The sequence below is a fragment of the Ambystoma mexicanum genome, chromosome 4q (assembly GCF_040938575.1).
Source record: "Ambystoma mexicanum isolate Mex_15411 chromosome 4q, UKY_AmexF1_1, whole genome shotgun sequence".
Lineage (NCBI taxonomy): Eukaryota > Metazoa > Chordata > Amphibia > Caudata > Ambystomatidae > Ambystoma > Ambystoma mexicanum.
In genome coordinates this window covers 1,122,139,233-1,122,157,199 of record NC_090928.1, presented here as the reverse complement: position 1 = coordinate 1,122,157,199, position 17,967 = coordinate 1,122,139,233, and the positions used below count along the sequence as shown (strand labels likewise).

Below are 17,967 nucleotides of genomic sequence, written 5' to 3'. Positions count from 1 at the left end.
GCTTTAGTGTGAGTGGGCTAGTTCCCACTATTATGCAGGACTTGGCCACTAGGGGCAAAAAGGGCCATTTTTCTAATGGGAACTAGCCTTCTCAGTGTGAGTAGGTTAGTTCCCATTATTATGCAGGACTTGGCCACTAGGGCCAAAAAGGGCCACTTCTCTAATGGGAAATAGCAGGACTTGGCCACTAGGGGCAAAAAGGGCCATTTCTCTAATGGGAACTAGCCTTCTCTGTGTGAGTGGGCTAGTTCCCATTATTATGCAGGACTTGGCCACTAGGGGAGCAAAAAGGGCCATTTGTCTAATGGGAACTAGCTTTCTCTGTGTGAGTGGGCTAGTTCCCATTATTATGCAGAACTTGGCCACTAGGGGCAAAAAGGGCCATTTCTCTAATGGGAACTAGCCTTCTCAGTGTGAGTAGGCTAGTTCGCATTAGTATGCAGGACTTGGCCACTAGGGGAGCAAAAAGGGCCATTTCTCTAATGGGAACTAGCCTTCTCAGTTTGAGTAGGCTAGTTCCCATTATTATGCAGGACTTGGCCACTAGGGGCAAAAGGGCCATTTCTCTAATGGGAACTAGCCTTCTCTGTGTGAGTGGGCTAGTTCCCATTATTATGCAGGACTTGGCCACTAGGGGAGCAAAAAGGGCCATTTGTCTAATGGGAACTAGCCTTCTCTGTGTGAGTGGGCTAGTTCCCATTATTATGCAGGACTTAGCCACTAGGGGGCAAAAAAGGGCCATTTCTCTAATGGGAACTAGCTCACTCACACTGAAGCAGCTATTTCCCATCTGAGAAATGGCCCTAACAACCGATGGTCCGTTTCTCGGATGGGAACTAGTATCAACCGTATACGGATACCGGAAAGGTTTGGGTAACAATATTTCATCATAATGATTTCTCGAAGAGCATGCCCATTTGGCCTTCCAGGTTCACAATTAGGGACACGATGACGACTATAAGTGCATGGCAGGGAAGGAAACGTGGCCAAAGTCACGTGAAGAGGGGGGCGGGGCACGTTGTCATGGTCCGTTTCTCGGATGAGAACTAGACACCCATCCTACCAGTAGTCAGTGCTGGCACTCTGAGGCGGAAATGAATACCGGAAGCGTGCGCGCGTGTGACACGCAGCGCTGGCGGAGCGTAGGACGCGTAATGTTGTTGCGTGCCTGACGCCGTTTCGCTTCTCTTTCATTTCCTTTGATGATAGGTGACTACAGCGGCTGTGGAGCACCGTCTGTCACCTTTAGAAATGCCTTTCTATCAGACTTGGGAGGAATTCTCGAGAAAGGCTGAGAAGCTTTACCAGACCGACCCCATGAAGGTAAGAACGCCAACATCCACGAGCAGCATGAGTGCTGCAGCCGAGCACGGAGTTTTAGTCTGGAAAGCGCAGGTGATCACGACAAAAGCACACAACCGGGCGACCCACACGACCCGTTGATTTTCCTCATTGCATCCGACAAAGCACCCATTCTGCCTACCAATTTAAGCTTCCAAAACTGCTGTCATTCCAGAGTCTCATAGCAGCTTTTTTCACTAACCATCCGTGCACATATTATTGTACAGCATAGTCTATGCCGTGCACCACTCGCCATTGGTTATTTTTCACACCGCACACAAGTGCATGCCCCTTTTTCACTGCCTATCATTGGCAATTTTTCTTAATGCTCTCCTCTTTATGACTCTCAATGCCCACCATTGAAAGTATCTCCCACTACCGAACAGTAGCTGTTCATCATAGAATGCCAGCATTTCACACCGTGCACCATTGCATTCCTTGTGCATTGTTCACCGGCACGCATGCCTCATTCTTATGGCTATTAGCAAGAACTTTCCCTGCTGCCCACTGCTTTTAGCAAATTCCCCTTGCCCAACTGTCGCTAAAAGACCACATGGGCAATGTCTTGTTAACCACCAGTGACTACTTTTACGTTGCCAATCAATATCTACTTCTCTCGTTTATATACCTTTTCAGGCTGGGCTGTCTTCAAATACTGCTCGCATCTTGCATAGACACACTGACTTCTGACTAGGGACAGCTTTTTCGTTGGGTTCCTCTTCTCACACAGCCCACCTGGTTCAAGCTCATGGCACAGTCCACCAGATGTCTGCTTTATTGCGTCCTGGGGGGATAGCTCGGCGGCAACATGCTTGCCTTGGAAGCAAGACGACACGAAGCAACACAGGTTTGATCCCTGGGTCCGCGCTTAGAAACCTCTGGGTAATTAAGTGTGTTTATAAATACGCAACTAAAACAAACCATTCCTGTAACAGTGCCTCAATGCCCATGGGCTGTGTGAGCGCTTTAAAAAATGCAAAAAAAAAATGCTTATTACCTAAAACGGCCCTCATTTCTCACACTGCCAAAAAGCAACCTGAAGGTAAAGTCTGACTGGGTATGAAGAACGTTGACTAGTACAGCTCTGATCTGATTAGGTGTCTTTACTAAATTGTAGTAGATATCCATTGGGGTATAGAATATAAGCACACCTAGACTACTGGCTACTAAAATAGGTCTGGCCAGAAGCAGTCTGGTGTAACCTTATCAGCCCCTTTTGATATATAGTTGGGATGCAGAAAGTCTTTGTCGGGCGAATGAAGTGAGTTACTATTATGAAGTGTGTGGTTATACTTTTTAAACAAATTAACAAGAACAACTTAGTGCTCGTCCTGTTCTTCTATCCACTTTTAGATAGGCAGCACATAAGCGCAGCCTAAGGAAACTCAGACAGGTACGGACAGCTAGACCACCTCTATCCTCCCCTTGGCACTGTTGTCCAGTACCTAGGACGTATGCACTCCAGTCAAACCTTCTTAACTTAATTCTGATTGTGCAGTGTGTTGCACCAAACATCAGGTGTTAGCCCTTATTGTGTTACAGTATCTATGCCTCTTTTTTTCCTGTGTTGTTGTGACCCCAGTATCATTGTGTAAAAGACTGGGCTTCTATTTAAGGCATGGCAAATACAAAAAGAGTGGTGGTAGGATCTGCTGTGTGAGTGAGGTGCAGTCCTGCATTATGCGTTGCTGAGTGGACGCACGTGGTTGAACAACTGGATGAGCAAAAGGGGGCAATTCTTGGAGGCTGCCACATGCATCTTCAATACCCTTCAAACAGTTTCACAGGTGCCTGTAATGCAGTAAGCTAGACCAGTGTCATCTTGCTTGTTGAGAGCCCTTTATAAGACAGACCTTCACTGACCAAACTCATAGGTATTTGGTAGAACTAACAAGAACGCCATCTTGTAACTGTGCTGGAGGAGGAAATCCACAGAATCTCCTTGCCAGCAGGTTTCTATGCAGTTGGCCCTCTCGGGCCGATTCTGGGTAGAAAACCACAGTAGAGTCCTAAAACATGGGACTGGGGCATGTAGAAAAAACAGAATGAAGTATCCAACTCTGACATGCCCTTCTGCTTCTTCCACTCTCTTCGCCAACCCCAACAGATCAAAGTATATTCATGATTTGCATATGCAGTGACAGAACAGCCTTCTTTTTGTAAACCTGTATTTCACTTGGGGGTTGTCAAGGAATGGGTGTTTCCAGCTCAGTGCTGGCGTATGCTATGGGCCAGGTCAGCTAGATTATGCGTTTCGCCGGTGTGAGTGTCCTTTCGTGTGGTTTCTCCCCTTCCGTGTCTTGATGCTGTTCATTTGTGTGTGTATATATGTATGTGTGTGTATATATATATATATATATATATATATATATATATATATATATAAAAAATCAGGTTTTACATGTTTGTTTTGGCAGGATATTCCGCGCTTTGAGCTTCCAGCGCAATGAAAGATGTTGGTACGCTCCACCAGCAGGGGGAGCGGGTGTGTCTGTGATGTGATTTCACCTCAGTTACTGACACGCAGGTGTGAAGGACCAAGGTCAAATAAGACTCCTTGAGTGGTGGCTTCAGGGGCTCTCTCTCCTGGAAACGCGCAGTGTGTCCAGGCCCTCGGCTGGGGGGGGACGTCCCTGAAGGGCCGTTTTGTTGTGCCGGTGGCCCACTCTCCCCTTCCCAGGGTTGAGGAAGTGCGCCGGGCTGGTGGACGTGTGCAGTGTCCCTATCGTGGTTGGCAGCCATCATCCCCTTTCCTGATCTCAACTCATGAGGTAGGAATGTAATGTAATAGAATTTATAAAGCGCAACAAAGCCTGGAGGCATCAAGGCGATAGCGGGAAAAGAATCACTGAGAGGAGAGGGGAACAAAGCCCTTTAAAACAAGAAAGTTTTCAACTGCTTGCGAAAGATGGACAGGGTGTAAACTCCTAATGTGAAAGGGGAGAGTATTCCACAGAGAGGGAGCCAGTACAGAAAAAGATCTACCTCCAGCATGACAGCGGCAGAAACGTGGAACGTCCAACAAGAATTGGTTAGAAGAACAAAGTTGTCATGGGCTGATAACGAGAGAGCTCAGTCTGCAAAAACTCGGCCCCCACAGAGTGAACGGACCGTACACAGGACCTTGAATTTTCCCCCAGTTCTCACGGGTAGACAATGGAGGCGCTGGAGGAGGTTGAGGGAGAGTATCGGGGCGCCAAGAGCGAGCCTAGCTGCTGAATTCTGCAGGAGTGCTTCAGGTTGGCCAAGATAAATGCCATTACAATAATCAGTTGTACCTATGATGGCTGCAGTGACAATTTTGCACCTATCCTCAGTAGGGAGGAACGGAAGCACCTTCCTCAAAACCCTCCGCTTGCAAACACGCTCTGGCAGACCGCTGAGATCTGTGCCTCTCTAGTGCCTGAGGACATGATCTTAATCCCGAGGCTCTTCACCACAGTGCAGGGTTTCCAGCAAGGTCCCAAGCAGACCGGTCAGAACTCAGGGGTCCAGCTACCGAGATCCTGGCCAATAACCAGTATCTCGTTCATTTTCCCCATTCAGCTTTAGCCAGTTGGCTAACATCTACTGGTGCACAGCTGAGACAATCTCTCAAAAGCTTGGTGGGGTAATCCCTAGGGGCATTTAGACGAAAAAATAATCAGAATGTCGTCTGCATATATAAAGAAATGCACACCAAAAGTAGCAATGAGCTTGGCAAGTGCCACCATGTAAAGATTAAAAAGCTGAGCCCAGAGGAACTCCACAGTCCAACACCATTGAAGGCAAGGTCAAAGGGGGGAGAGACACCACCTGCTTACAATCCGCTAAAAATGATGCAAACCATTTAAAAGGCGTTCTAGAGACTCCAGCCTCCAAGAGACCTTGCAGAAGCCTTTGGTGGTCAATAGTATCAAAGGCCGCTGAGAGATCAAGTAGAATAAGAACACTCGTCTCTCCGCAGTCCTGGGCCAAAGCAATGTCATCATGAAGTGCAATCACGACTGACTCCGTACCCATCCCTGGACGGAAACTGGCCTGAAAAGGGTGGAAAACATTATTGGCCTCAAAAAAGGCTGACGGCTGAGAGGTGATGCTAGATTCCAACATCTTAGTCATGGCCGGAAGGAACGAAATGGGGTGGTAGTTTTCAGCCACTGCAGGATCGAGGGAGGGCTTCTTAAGCAATGGAGAAACCACAGAATGCTTAAGAGGGGCAGCAATAAATCCTGTAGCACAAGAGTGTTGAAGTGCCTCAGTGAGCAAAGGGACCAGGTTCATAGATGGGTCCTTCAAGGATATGTAGAGGGATGGGATCTGCGGAGGAAGCAGATTTAAGCTTCAGTAGTGCGTCCGCCACAATAGTTTTGTGACGGTCACAAAGCTGAAGGAACAAGTACTGTGGTCAGGCGAGCAACTCGCAGGTGTGACAGACAACAGAGATGGGTCGCTACACTCTAAATCTTCTCCATCTGGTCACAGTGCTCTTGAGTGCGAGCGACCGTGGAGGGAGCTAGAGCCGGAGCAGAAAGCTCTTTTGAACAGCAAGGGGCCTTCAGAATACAGTCAGCATAGTGCTGAGCTTTGGCTACTTTTATGATCGTTGATGGTGATGCTGAGCTTGCGCATAAGCCACCTTGGTGAGGGAATCTGACTACAGGAGCCATTTCTGCTCCAGGCTGCTTTAGTTCTGGAGAATTCCATGGAGCTGAGGGCACTATGCGAGTAGGGAGCAGCTGGAGAGGGGCCAAAGCATCAGCTGTCTGTTTCAGAGCAGGAGGGTCTGGTCTGGAGGGTTGCCCAGAGCATTGCCAGTGGTTAAGATTAAGTCTAAACCTTCCAGCCATCACCTCTTTGTTTTTGCTATGTCACCCCGAGTGGGACGGGTATGCCCAGACGTGGGTCCCGTGCCTGCTGGGCCTAGAGACCCAAGCTACTCCTCACTGATGAGCCCCAACAAGGGCGAAACATGTTTGGGGATGCTTGTGGTCTCGTGCAGAGGGGATGTGGCCTAGCAGTTCGGGCTGGACTGCCCCTTTTGGGGTGGGGCCAAGCCTGATTTGCATATGGTCTTTCCCTTCTGTAATGGCTTGGCAGGCGAAGAACGGTGGTCTGGAGGGTTGCCCAGAGCATTGCCAGTGGTTAAGATTAAGTCTAAACCTTCCAGCCATCACCTCTTTGTTTTTGCTGTTTCAGAGCAGAGACCAGAGCATCGCAAATATTCATACCATTGTTTCTACACCTTTGGGTGACAGCAATAACTGAGTTAGAAATGTTGTCAGTAGGAACCTTGGACCAAGGACGTGACATCGGGGGTGCAGACTTAGTTTTTGGAGAAATATAAGGGAGAAAAAAAGGATCAGAAAATGATCTGACCATAACATAGGGCGGGGATTTGAAACATGGAGATCCCTAATTTTGGAAAAATCAAATCAAGCTGGTTGCCCCCCACATGATTGGGACCATGGTTACAAAGAAAAGCTGTAATCTTCAAGAGAGGCTACACGGCTCTGCGCATGAGGGTCAGCGGATTGCAAAAGATGGAGATTAAAGTCATCCAACAAAACGTAAGTTAGGGTAGGAAAGTCCAAGATCCGCAATAACTTGCGTGAAATCAGCCACAAATTGAGCGGTGACATAGCCTGATGGGTGGTACACTGCCAAAAAGTAAGCAGCAAATTCTAAAGAAACCTGTGCTTTACTGAGGAGCAGCTCACAAGGAAGTTTATGGTCAAAGTGAACTAACTGGCCATTAAGAAACTTCTCAACAACAAAGGCAACCCCACCTCCACTTCTAGGAGGTATTCAATCTAATTGCAGGATCACATAATTAGCTGGTAAAAGCTGAACAATATCCCGACCGGGATGTTCATTAAACCATGTCTCGTTAATAGAGTATATTAGGAGCATGTGTATCTAAAATATCTCTCAAATCATCCCGGTGTGCAAGTGCAGACCGGAATGGGAATGTTTGGGGGTAGGGCAGTTTTATACAGCGTTATGCTGGTCGGTTAATACATATTGTTGATAGACCGGCTTGCCTGTGTTTGTTGATTTCGCTGTCGGGAGTGGGAGCAGGGGGAAAAGTTGTCTCTGACCCGGATTTGTAGTTTCTGTTCTGCTCCAGAGCTTCACATCAGCCCAGTAGTTTCCCCTGTCAGGGGTCCAGGGGGATGAGGAGCCAAGACTGACTGCCAGTTGGGGTCGCTGTTATAACAGTGCTTTAACCAAGTTATTACCCACCCCTGTCGTGGGCTCAACTCATGAGGGAAAAGTACTGTTTGGCCCGAGCAAGCCCGGATTCAGGATTACACAGAACCCTGTTGGTCCATATCGTGTGGCGTCAGGCAGAGTTTCTTAAGCCTACCCTTGTGTCTGGCTTAGAGAATTAGTAGGTTCTGTTAGGGCATGGAAGACTCGCTTTAGGTTATCTTCTGCCTCCTGCACCTCCCACGGGAAAGGAGTCGTGTGTGGCTGTTTAACCATTTTAGTCTGTCTGGGCTTGTTGGTCTTTGTCCTAGGTGTTTGTCTTTTGGTAGTCTGCAGCTACCATTAGTTCAGGGGTCCTGGTGCTACCTCCTGGTTATTACCAGGTCTAGGGAGGCATGTACTCGGGCAGCACAGTTGACATTGAGTTGCTTGGTGACAGTAAAGGGTAACTAGGAGGCCCATTATTTAATTATTTATTATCAGATGTCAATGAACTTGTGCTACTGAGCTACTTATTTATTTAATGTATGAAATATACCAATTCAATCACCCCTCTGCCCAGGTTACTGAATTGATGCTATTAAATTATTTATCAGATACCGATGAACTCGCGCTACCTAGCTATTTATTTTATTTATGAAATATGCCCATGCAAATACTGAATTGATGCTATTTACTTATTATCAAATGTAACGAAATGACTGCATTTATTTATGCCATTGAATGAAATGCGAGTGCCCCCTATAGGGGCACAAAGGTGTAAAGTTACTAATGCTGTTCTATGCATTAATTCATATAAAAAGGCTGTCCGAGCATTGTCACATAAATGATGCTACGTCTGTTGCTTTGTACAGGTTCTTAGATGTAGCAGTCAGTCATCCGGTCCGATGACCATAGTATCGGGTCAAATTCCACGCAGGGTACCCGGCCAATAGTAGGGGTCTGAAATAGCCCAGTACAAGGGTTTCACAAGTTATCCCCCTTGGTGTCATTTGCACATGTGTGCAGTAAGGTGTAAGTATCCAGACTCGGGTCCCATCCAGATTACTTCATTCCTTCCTGCAGAATCAAAGGGCAAAACACTTTGAACTATTGGGGGCACTGCTGAGATCCCAGGGGGCATTCACACGATTTAGAAAGAGCTCTAGTTTATCAGACAGGAGCACTGTATAATACATTGGTGGTTTATGACAGTAAAAAAAAGAAAATGGCACAGGAATGTGTTGCATTTGGTACGAGCTGAAGGGCTCAGACCAGAGGCCTGCTTCATAGTGGGCAAGGCCCCCTTACATATCACAACTGATTAAGTACTAGCTATGACTGGTCCCTTGGAACGCCTCACTAGGAAAGTGAAAAGTGTGGGGCGCATACCTGGTCAAGATACAAAATGTTATGTTGTGATGGTATTTCTCTTACAGGTAAAACCCTGCCCACTGAGATCCGAGGTGAGGAGCCTGTGATTACCTGCCCCGTCTGGACCTTAGACACTTGGCCCGGAATACCTAGGTGCCCAGAAGCTACTACATACACCAAGATGCCATAGTCATTGCTGCTGCGGTGGCTGAGGCTGTTAGAGTAACTATGGAGCTGCAATCCCGTCCCCTTTGGTTACTGCACATGGGACTTACACCCGGGACTTACACCCGGCTACAACTCTTATCAGGCACGAAGCCTTTGCCTATAGGAGATGACGGCTATGAACTATGGGCAGTTCTCACTCCGCTTATGCTACACGACTGGAAAGGGTTTGCTCAAGAGAAGAGACGACGACTAATGAAGGTACTGGGAGGACCCGCACTGCAGATGGGACAGTCCCTCAGAGCATTGAGTCCTAACTTCCCAGCAAGTGATGGGTGCACTGGAGGGAACTTTTAGCACTACAGAGCCAGGAGAGAACCTAATGATGAGGTTTCATGCCACCTCTCTGAAACTGGGAGAGAAGTTGTCAGATTACCTGGTGAGGATTGGGCAAATTTTACGCCCAGCCCACCATAGAGTAGAGACTTCCCGATTGAACCGGTGTCTATTGAACCAACTACCTGGAGGGGTCAAGGAAGCCGCTATACCGATACTGCAATGGAGGCTGCGGGGGAAACTGGATACACCGCCATCCTATGAAGAGCTACAAGGTCCTTTAGGGCCCTGGAAGAAGAAACGGGCGATATAATTGTACAGAGCCGCCCAGTACAAGGCAGGATCCCAACGCGCAACAATACAATTTCTCAGCAGAAGCAGATTGAGGAGCTGCAACAGCTAGTTGGGGGAAACTTCAGACCCAGTTGCTGATCGGGGAAAGCCTTAGTGTGAATCCAAATCGAGGTATAGATGTTTTCCCATCATCCCGAGAAAGAGCGCATTAGGTTTTTTCGAAGAGCACAAGAGAGCCCAGAGGATCTCCCACCCCCCCCCCCCCCGCAATCCTCTGCACCGTTGCCACCATGGTGATTTTGCCATCGATGTGGGGATGGTAGCCACTCAACTAGACTGTATGTATTACCAAGACCCAGATTATGCCCGAGTAGCTGCTCGCCTTATTGCTCTTAAACCCACACCAGCCCGGGCATTGCCAGGAAACGCACAGGAGGTCTGAGCGGAGGAGCAGCTAAAACATAAACTACAGGAATGAGCTCTGCGGAAACTTAACACCAGCCAATCAACAAGGACATTTCACACAAAGCTGCAGACTATCCCGTATCAAATGAAGGCTCGGGGGGGGGGGGGGGAGGGTCCAATGGCTGACCATCTCCGTCTAGTTCATGAGCTCTGTAACACCAAGGATGTGCTGTCAGCCAACTGTAATGGACTTAAGCCTGTCTCCACCGTGGCATTTCAGCTGGCCTCATTGGGCCCACCATGACCATCCCAGTTGATCTTGAGGGGCGAAGGACCACATCATTACTGAACATTGGCTCCCAGGTCACCATCATGTATGAGCCCTACTATCGTCAACATATGTTGCATCTGCCATTAGAATCGTTGGAGGGACTAAATCTTATGGGAGTGGGAGATGCCGCCTGTCAATGCCCGAGATATGCCTTTATGAAAATCCAAGTGGCTGGAGTGAACACCACCTTGGCATTGTGCACCACAAGTAACCAGAATCCAGAGGTACCCCTAGTCCTGGGCACCAACTCAGCCCTGTTTGGCACGCTAGCCAAGACGTGTATGGAGATGGCTGGTCCACAGTTTGCACAATCTTTGAGGATGCACCCGGCTTGCCAACAGGCCTACCTCCAGAAAGGCATAGAGAAGGCAGATCAACCTGACTGGCCAATGGGAGACTCAACCACCACCATCCACGGTCAAGCTGACATACCACCCGGCCAGAAGGTGATGGTGCAGGGCCACATGCGCCTACAAGAGATTGGCGATAGTCTCCCGAGGGTGAAGAACTGCCTGGAGGTCTAATGGTGCAACACACTCTGATCAGTGACCATGGCCAATTAGCGAAAAACATCAGGGTCCCTATCACTAATATTACAGACAAGATCGTGCACATCCCTGGAGGTCTGATGGTACAGTGTTACCTTGCCGACTCCGTGGCCCAGACTGATTGTACCAGAAGCGTATGTCCTCCCTTAGATATTCAAAAGCTAAAACTTTGGGGAGTCACCATTGTCGGCCGTGCTAAAGGTCTACGAGACCAGCTGTCCATGCAGGCGGATGTTTTTTCCACCAGTGACTGGGACTTAGGAGAAGCCAAGGGAGTGAAGCATCACATCTGGTTGAATGTCACCCCGTTCCGAGACAGGTCATGGAGACTAGCGCCCGCTGATGTGGACGATGTTGGGAACATCTTGCGGAATTGCTGCAGGCAGGTAGCATCCAGAAGCCCTCATGCTCCACCCACAGTGGTGGCACGAAAGAACAATGATTTGTGGCTGTGCATTGATTACAGGCGCCACAGCAGAACTGTTCCTGATCGATACACCACACTCTGGGTGGATGAGGCTCTTGACTGTCTGGTTGGGAGCAACTGGTTCTCGGTCTTGGATCTACAGAGTGAATACTACCAAATTCCCATGTTGCCTGAAGACAAAGAGAAGACTGTATTCATCTGCCCCCGGGGGTTTTACCAGTTCACCCGAATTCCAGAGGGGATATCGGGAGGTCCGGACACTTCAACGCCTGATGGAAAGAACTGGGGGTGACATGAATTTACTCGGTTCTGGTCTACCTGGATGATGTGATCATTTTTGGAAATAACTTGGAAGAACATCACCAAAGGCTACTGAAGGTTTTGGATCGACTTCCAACAGCAAGGGCTGAAGGTGTCCTTGGAACAGTGCCAGTTTTGTTGAACCAGTGTAAAGTATATTGGCCATGTGGTGTCAAATGAAGGTGTGTGGATCCCGCCAAGGTGGGAGCTCTCGAAACTTACTCTGCGGAAAATGAGAAGTTTCCTGGCGTTCTGCAATTATGGAAGGTTTGTGCCAGGTTTCGCCAACATAGCCAGACCACTCACTGAATTGACCATGGGTCATCCATCCCCACAGAAGACTGCGACTAGCGGTGGAACTCATTCCACTGCGTTGTACCATCCTAAAGAGCATTTTGGTCTACGATGGAGTGATGAGTGTGAGCAAGCCTTTGCCTGGCTTAAAAATAAAGCTCTCAAGAACAGCAGGGCGCAGTCAGACCTGTGGCCTTCGGCAGCCGTCGATTGAGTTCCTCCAAAATACACTATCCCACACCCTACACTATCCCACACCCAAGTTGGAATTCTCAGCCCTACCTTATTGAGCGACAGTTAACAGGGTTGCCAGAGTTCAGACTAAAAGGAAGGCAGCCCGAGGGATGTAAAGACTCCACCGGAATAACCTCCTACCCATAGGGGGTGATGTGAAAATGGATCTGGCGGTTACCGAAGTTCCTCTTTCACCCAGTAAGAGGATCACATGAAATCAACAGGAGTCGCTTCACGGGGAAGTCTTCCACCCTGCCAAGCCAAGTACTGTACCGTTTGTAGTCTCCAGCTCAAAAGAAAAGGATAATGATGTGGATGGTGAGCCTCCGAACCAAGAAGTGGTCCAGAGGCCCTTGGAAACTCAGGCAAGTCCCGACAAGAAGGACTAAGATGACGATTCTGAGAGCTTAACTAGAGCATACTGGCATGAAAGTGAGGATACAACTCCTGATTCCTCAGGACATATAGGACAATCTGAGAACAGGAGAGGGGTACAGGCATTTGGGAACACTGACCTTTGCTTCCCATTACAAGGGAATCACATACAGAGTTCAGACTCGGTAACTATGGACAGGCCTCTTGCATCAATAGATAAACAAGAATCTGCATCTGAAGATCATTCGGAGGCCGAGGGAGTAGGAGATCTCAACAGGAAGTCAAACCTGTCAAGATACTGAGCTATGATGCTTTTGGGGAACAATACGAGACTACCAGAAGGGGAATAACAGTTCCAGTTTCCCCATGTGCAAAGGCAACTTCACCAACGCAAGCTCCCACTACTCGGCCATGGTGGAACGTACCGTTGTCATGGAATGAGATGTTTACGTTTGTGGTGTCTTTACCGGTTTGAATAAAATGCACCCTAAGGGACAAGGGGTTTGAAGGACAGAGGGGTGAGTGTAAACCCTTATTTAATTTGGGGTTTGTCAAGGAATCTGTGTTTCCTGCTCAGTGCTGGGCTATGCTATGGGTCAGGTCCGCTAGATTAGGCATTTCTATGGTGTGAGTGTCCTTTCGTGTGGTTTCTTCTCTTTCCGGGTCTGGGTGCTGTTCATTTGTATTTACGTATCCGGTTTTACATGTCTGTTTTGGCAGGATATTCCGAGCTTTGTTGTGCTTTCATGTGATGATGGATGTTGGTACACTTCACCAGCAGGGGGAATTGGTGCGTCTGTGAGGTGATTTCACCTCAGTTCCTGATGGAGCTCCTGGGCAGAGAGACACAGGTGGGAAGGGCCGAGGTTAAATAAGACTCCTCGAGTGGCGGCTTCGGGGGCTCTCTCGCCCGGGCAAACAGGTGGTGTGTCCATGCCCTCGGCTGTGGAGGGGGATGTCCCCCAAGGGCTGTTTTGTTTGGGCCTGCAGCCCACTCTCCCCTTCCCACGGTTGAGGAAGTGTGCCGGGCTGGTGCACGTGTGCAGTGTCCCTAGCGTGGGTGGCAGTTGGCAGCCACCATCCCTTTTCCTGATCTCAACTCATGCGGTAGGAGCAGGAACGTTTGTGGTTAGGGCAGTTTTATACAGAGGTATGCTGGTAGGTTAATACATATTGTTGACAGACCGGCTTGACTGTGTTTGTCAATTTAGCTGCTGTTGCCGTCGGGAGCATGGGGAGAGTTCTCTGACCCGGCTTTGGAGTTTCTGTTCCACCCCAGCGCCTCACGTCTGCCTGGTAGTTTGTTTCTTCCCCTGTCGAGCCCGGAGGGAAGAGAGGAGCCGGGAATAACTGCCAGTTGGGTCGCTGTTATAACAACGCTCCATTTCAGTAAGTTATTCCCTTCCTCCCTCCCTTCCCTCCCCCCCCCCCCCCCGTTGTGGGTTCAACTTATGAGGGAAGAGTACTTTTGGCCCGAGGCAGCCCGGATTCAGGATTACACTGAACCCTGTTGGTCAGTATCGTGTGGCGTCGGGCAGGGTTTCTTAAGGGTACCCTTGTGTCTGGCTTGGGGGAAATGGGGGTTCCTGTTACGGCACGGGAGACTCCCTTTTGGTTGTCTTCTGCCCCCCCACCCACCCCTTAAACGGATAAGGAGTAGTGTGCGGCTATCTAAACATTTCAGGCTGTCTGGGCTTGTTGGTCTTTGTCCTAGGTGTTGTATGTCTTGTGGTAGTCAGCAACTACCATTAGTTAAGGGGTCCTGGTGCTATCTCTGGTTATTACTAGGTGAAGGGAACTCCTAAAGCAGCACGGATGACATTACGAATTGCTTGGTGACAGTAAAGGTTAACTAGGAGGCCCATTATTTTATTTATTATCAGATGTCAATGAACTCATGCTACCTAGATATATTATTTATGGAATATGCCCATTTAAACACCCCTCCTTCCAGGTTGCTGAATTGATGCTATTTACTTAACTATTATCAAATGGAATACAATGGCACTATTTATTCACGCCATGTATGAAATGCGAGCGCCCCTCTAGGGGCACAGAGGTGTAAAGTTACTAATGTTGTAAAGAGAAGCTGATCTATGCATTCATTCATTTAAAAAAAAGGCTGTCCGAGCATTGTCACATAAATGACGCTACGTCTGTTGATTTGTGCAGGTTCTTAGATGCAACAGCCAGTCTTCCGGACTGACCGACCCTAGGACCAGGTCAAATCCCACGCAGGATACCCGGCCAATACTAGGGGTCTGAAATAGGCCAGTACAAGGGTTTCACAAGTTATCCCCCTGGTGTCATTTGCACATGGATGCAGTAAGGTGTAAGTATCCAGACTCTGGTCCCATACAGGTTGCTGTTCATTCCTTCCTACAGAATCAAGGGGAGAAACGCCTTACGTTTTGAACCATGGGTGGTGACTGCTTCTCTTAATGGAGCTAGAGAACAGTCTCATGATATGCATTGCTTGTCCCTGGCGCTACCATTGGGGTTGACCTTGACAAATGATCACTGTTAATTAGAAATTCACATTCTTGTATAGGTGCAGACGTCAACAGAGCTGTGCCCTGACTAGCAATAGATTAACCCACACCTTCTAGAAAATCTTGCCAAATTTCAAAGATTTTGTCAAATGTATTCATTATATAGCTTGATTGACTTGTCTGCGGATTTGGAAAGGAACTGTATTCACTACCTCCTTGCTGTCATTTTCTCAACAATGTTTTCCTGCTGTGCCCAATATGTTTGGGGATGTGAGGGTCTCTAATTCGGATTTTTATTTTAAAAATATAAAAGCAAGCTTAATGGGCATTAGAACCCGGAAGGTCTCTCGGCCAATTGGGCAGCTCTGAAGGCAGGCATTCTCGCACTGTATTGCCAGCCTGTTGTGCCCCACAAGCAGCAGGAGCCAACCATCAATACGATAGTTAATTTCACATCCTTACTGTTCATAGCCTGTAATAATGTCATTGTATTTTCCCTTGTTCCCTTCCCTTGCCTTGAAGCGCTTTGAAACACATCGTGTATAGGCGCTATATAAATAAACTATCATATCATCTTGTTTCCTGGCATAGGATTCGAGATACCCGCACCACCTCCCTGCTCCATCCAGCACCTTCCTGTCTTGATTCCCGTTTATGCTACTTTCCCCACCCATGTCTCTTGAAGGAGCTAGGAGCAGCTCCATTCTATTCTCAGTTTACCATGGTGACCATATTCTTTTGAAGCTTATATTTTAACTTGAGAAACTGGCACCATGCTGTTTCTGCCCATAAAAATCTATCGGTGCTCATGCCCGTGTACTAACAGCCATAACCGGCACCCGGGCCCTCTTGTCAATTGTTTGCGTGGACTGTTAGTTAAATTATGCTAAATATGCTTCCAGGCTGTATACTAATATGAATAGCAACATATGGGTGTGTTTTGAATGATTGTTTGGTCTTAAAACAAGTCAGGAGGGCTCCTAAGCAGTTTTTTGCTTATGTGTTCTTGTAGTGATTTTTAAAACGTATAAACCCCATTTTCTCTTTTTTTTAAATTTTTTTTTTAAGGTCCGAGTGGTGCTAAAGTACAGACACACTGACGGTAATCTATGTATTAAAGTAACCGATGACATTGTGGTAAGTTCCATTTAATATTGATCCATAAAATAGACGCTTATTGTATTGCTTCCTTGTTAAGCTTCCATTAGTGAATATTGTATTCCTATATTGTATTCCTACATTGACACATCTCCCACACCACTGCCCCTCCTTCCTTTTGAAAAATGGTGGCTCGGTTCTGTTTTATTTTCCCTATTCTACACCTTTTTAGTTCTAGATTTACCATTTACAATTCCAAGGACTAGACATCACATTACAAATGGAATTGAGGTATTTTGGTTTGTATACTAAGGTTCAGGTTTGTCTCAAATTTGTGTTGATATGCTGACCTTGCTGGGTGCTATTGCATTGTGTTCGCAATCGGTGGTACACACCACCTCATAAATATCCAATATTATTGCAGAAAGCATGCCAGAGAACCATTAGCTGCACTCCACCTATAAATGGATTTCCTTATTTTTTCGAGCAGAGTGAATATCTTTGTAGGGCTGGGGCTTAGAGGGGGCATAACTTTGCACTGCACCAAAAGTCTGTGGTATATTGAAACATATCTGATGGCCCCCCTACGTTGGTGTCCTCCGTCCTTGACCATCAGTGCCAGTTAGTTGCATTTTGGGAACTTATTTGCAACGGAGTATGTTCTAATCAAATTTAGATTTTTTTTTTTAATTTAATGAGTCAAAATGTAGGTTTTCAAGTCTATGGTTATCCCCAGTGAAGATGGTGCTGTTGAGCCAGAGACATTACTCGTGGGTCTGCTATTTTAAGTGGCCTTGCCAATAAACGGCTAGTTACAAAATATATGCCCACTGTGTGATGCGTTTTTCATGGTCTTCTAGCTACATTAGATTGTACTGGGGTTAAATACATGCCAGGCCTCTGTTCTGTTTATGGGTGCTGTTTTAGTTACGGTAATACGCATTTATGTGCAAAGCCTATAGCGTTGGAGGGCAGTGTAAGAACTCTGGTCTGTGGCAATGTAAAAACTCCTGCAATCTGTTGCCCAAGTCGGGTATTCTGAATGAATATGTATGAGAAAGTATGGGTTATCATGCGCCTGTTATTAGTTAACAATTGCAGATCGGATGCAATAAACACATTTTGAATCTAGGCTCCATGCAAATTCCTACTACAACAACATTGGCTTAACCCGTTAAGTGCTAAGGGTGTATATTTTTGTCTTGAAATAACAGGAAATCCTTGTTAGCCCCACCTACTCTCGCACATCTTGTAGCAGGTCTTCAGCTTGCAAATATATTGGCGGATGATGCAATGTTTAGTCCAATTTAACACCCTGCAGAAAAATATTAGTACCATGTTGTCCCACCCACCACTGCCATCTCAATCTGCCTATGTGTACTTTTCTACTTTCAATGCAATAGACTACACGCGTGTATTGGCGGGGTCATGTCAATTCTTCTGTTCTACTTTGTACAGAATATTCCCAAAAAATGTACTGGAGATTGTACACAATGTACAAATCATCCCATGGTCTGCTTTTAATAGTTACACATTTTCCTGCGTCGGCTTGGATGCGTTTTTTTTTTTTTTGTTTGTTTTTTTTTCTCGTAGGCGCCCCCTCTCCCCTCCCCTGTCGCCCACTAACTGCCATGCTCTCGCAAAAATCTGCTGCTCCTCATTACTGTTCTTTCTCTATTTACCTCTGTTTGCCCCACTTCCGTTATCTGCCCTCCCGCATGTCACCATCTTGCACAGTTTTGCCAGACGCCACTATGGCCATTCCCTCGCATTCCACCCGCT

The 17,967-nt window shown here is 47.3% G+C and overlaps 1 protein-coding gene across 1 annotated transcript in view; it reads left to right on the top strand.

The window, feature by feature from the left end:
- Positions 1-985: 985 nt before the first annotated feature.
- SRP9 (signal recognition particle 9) overlaps positions 986-17,967 on the top strand; it is a 31,775-nt gene continuing 14,793 nt past the window's right edge. Inside the window, exons 1-2 of the mRNA XM_069608700.1 lie at positions 986-1,323; positions 16,156-16,224. Of these exons, the coding sequence (XP_069464801.1) occupies positions 1,252-1,323; positions 16,156-16,224 (141 nt within the window). The 5' untranslated portion in view covers positions 986-1,251. The remainder of the gene's footprint in view (positions 1,324-16,155; positions 16,225-17,967) is intronic.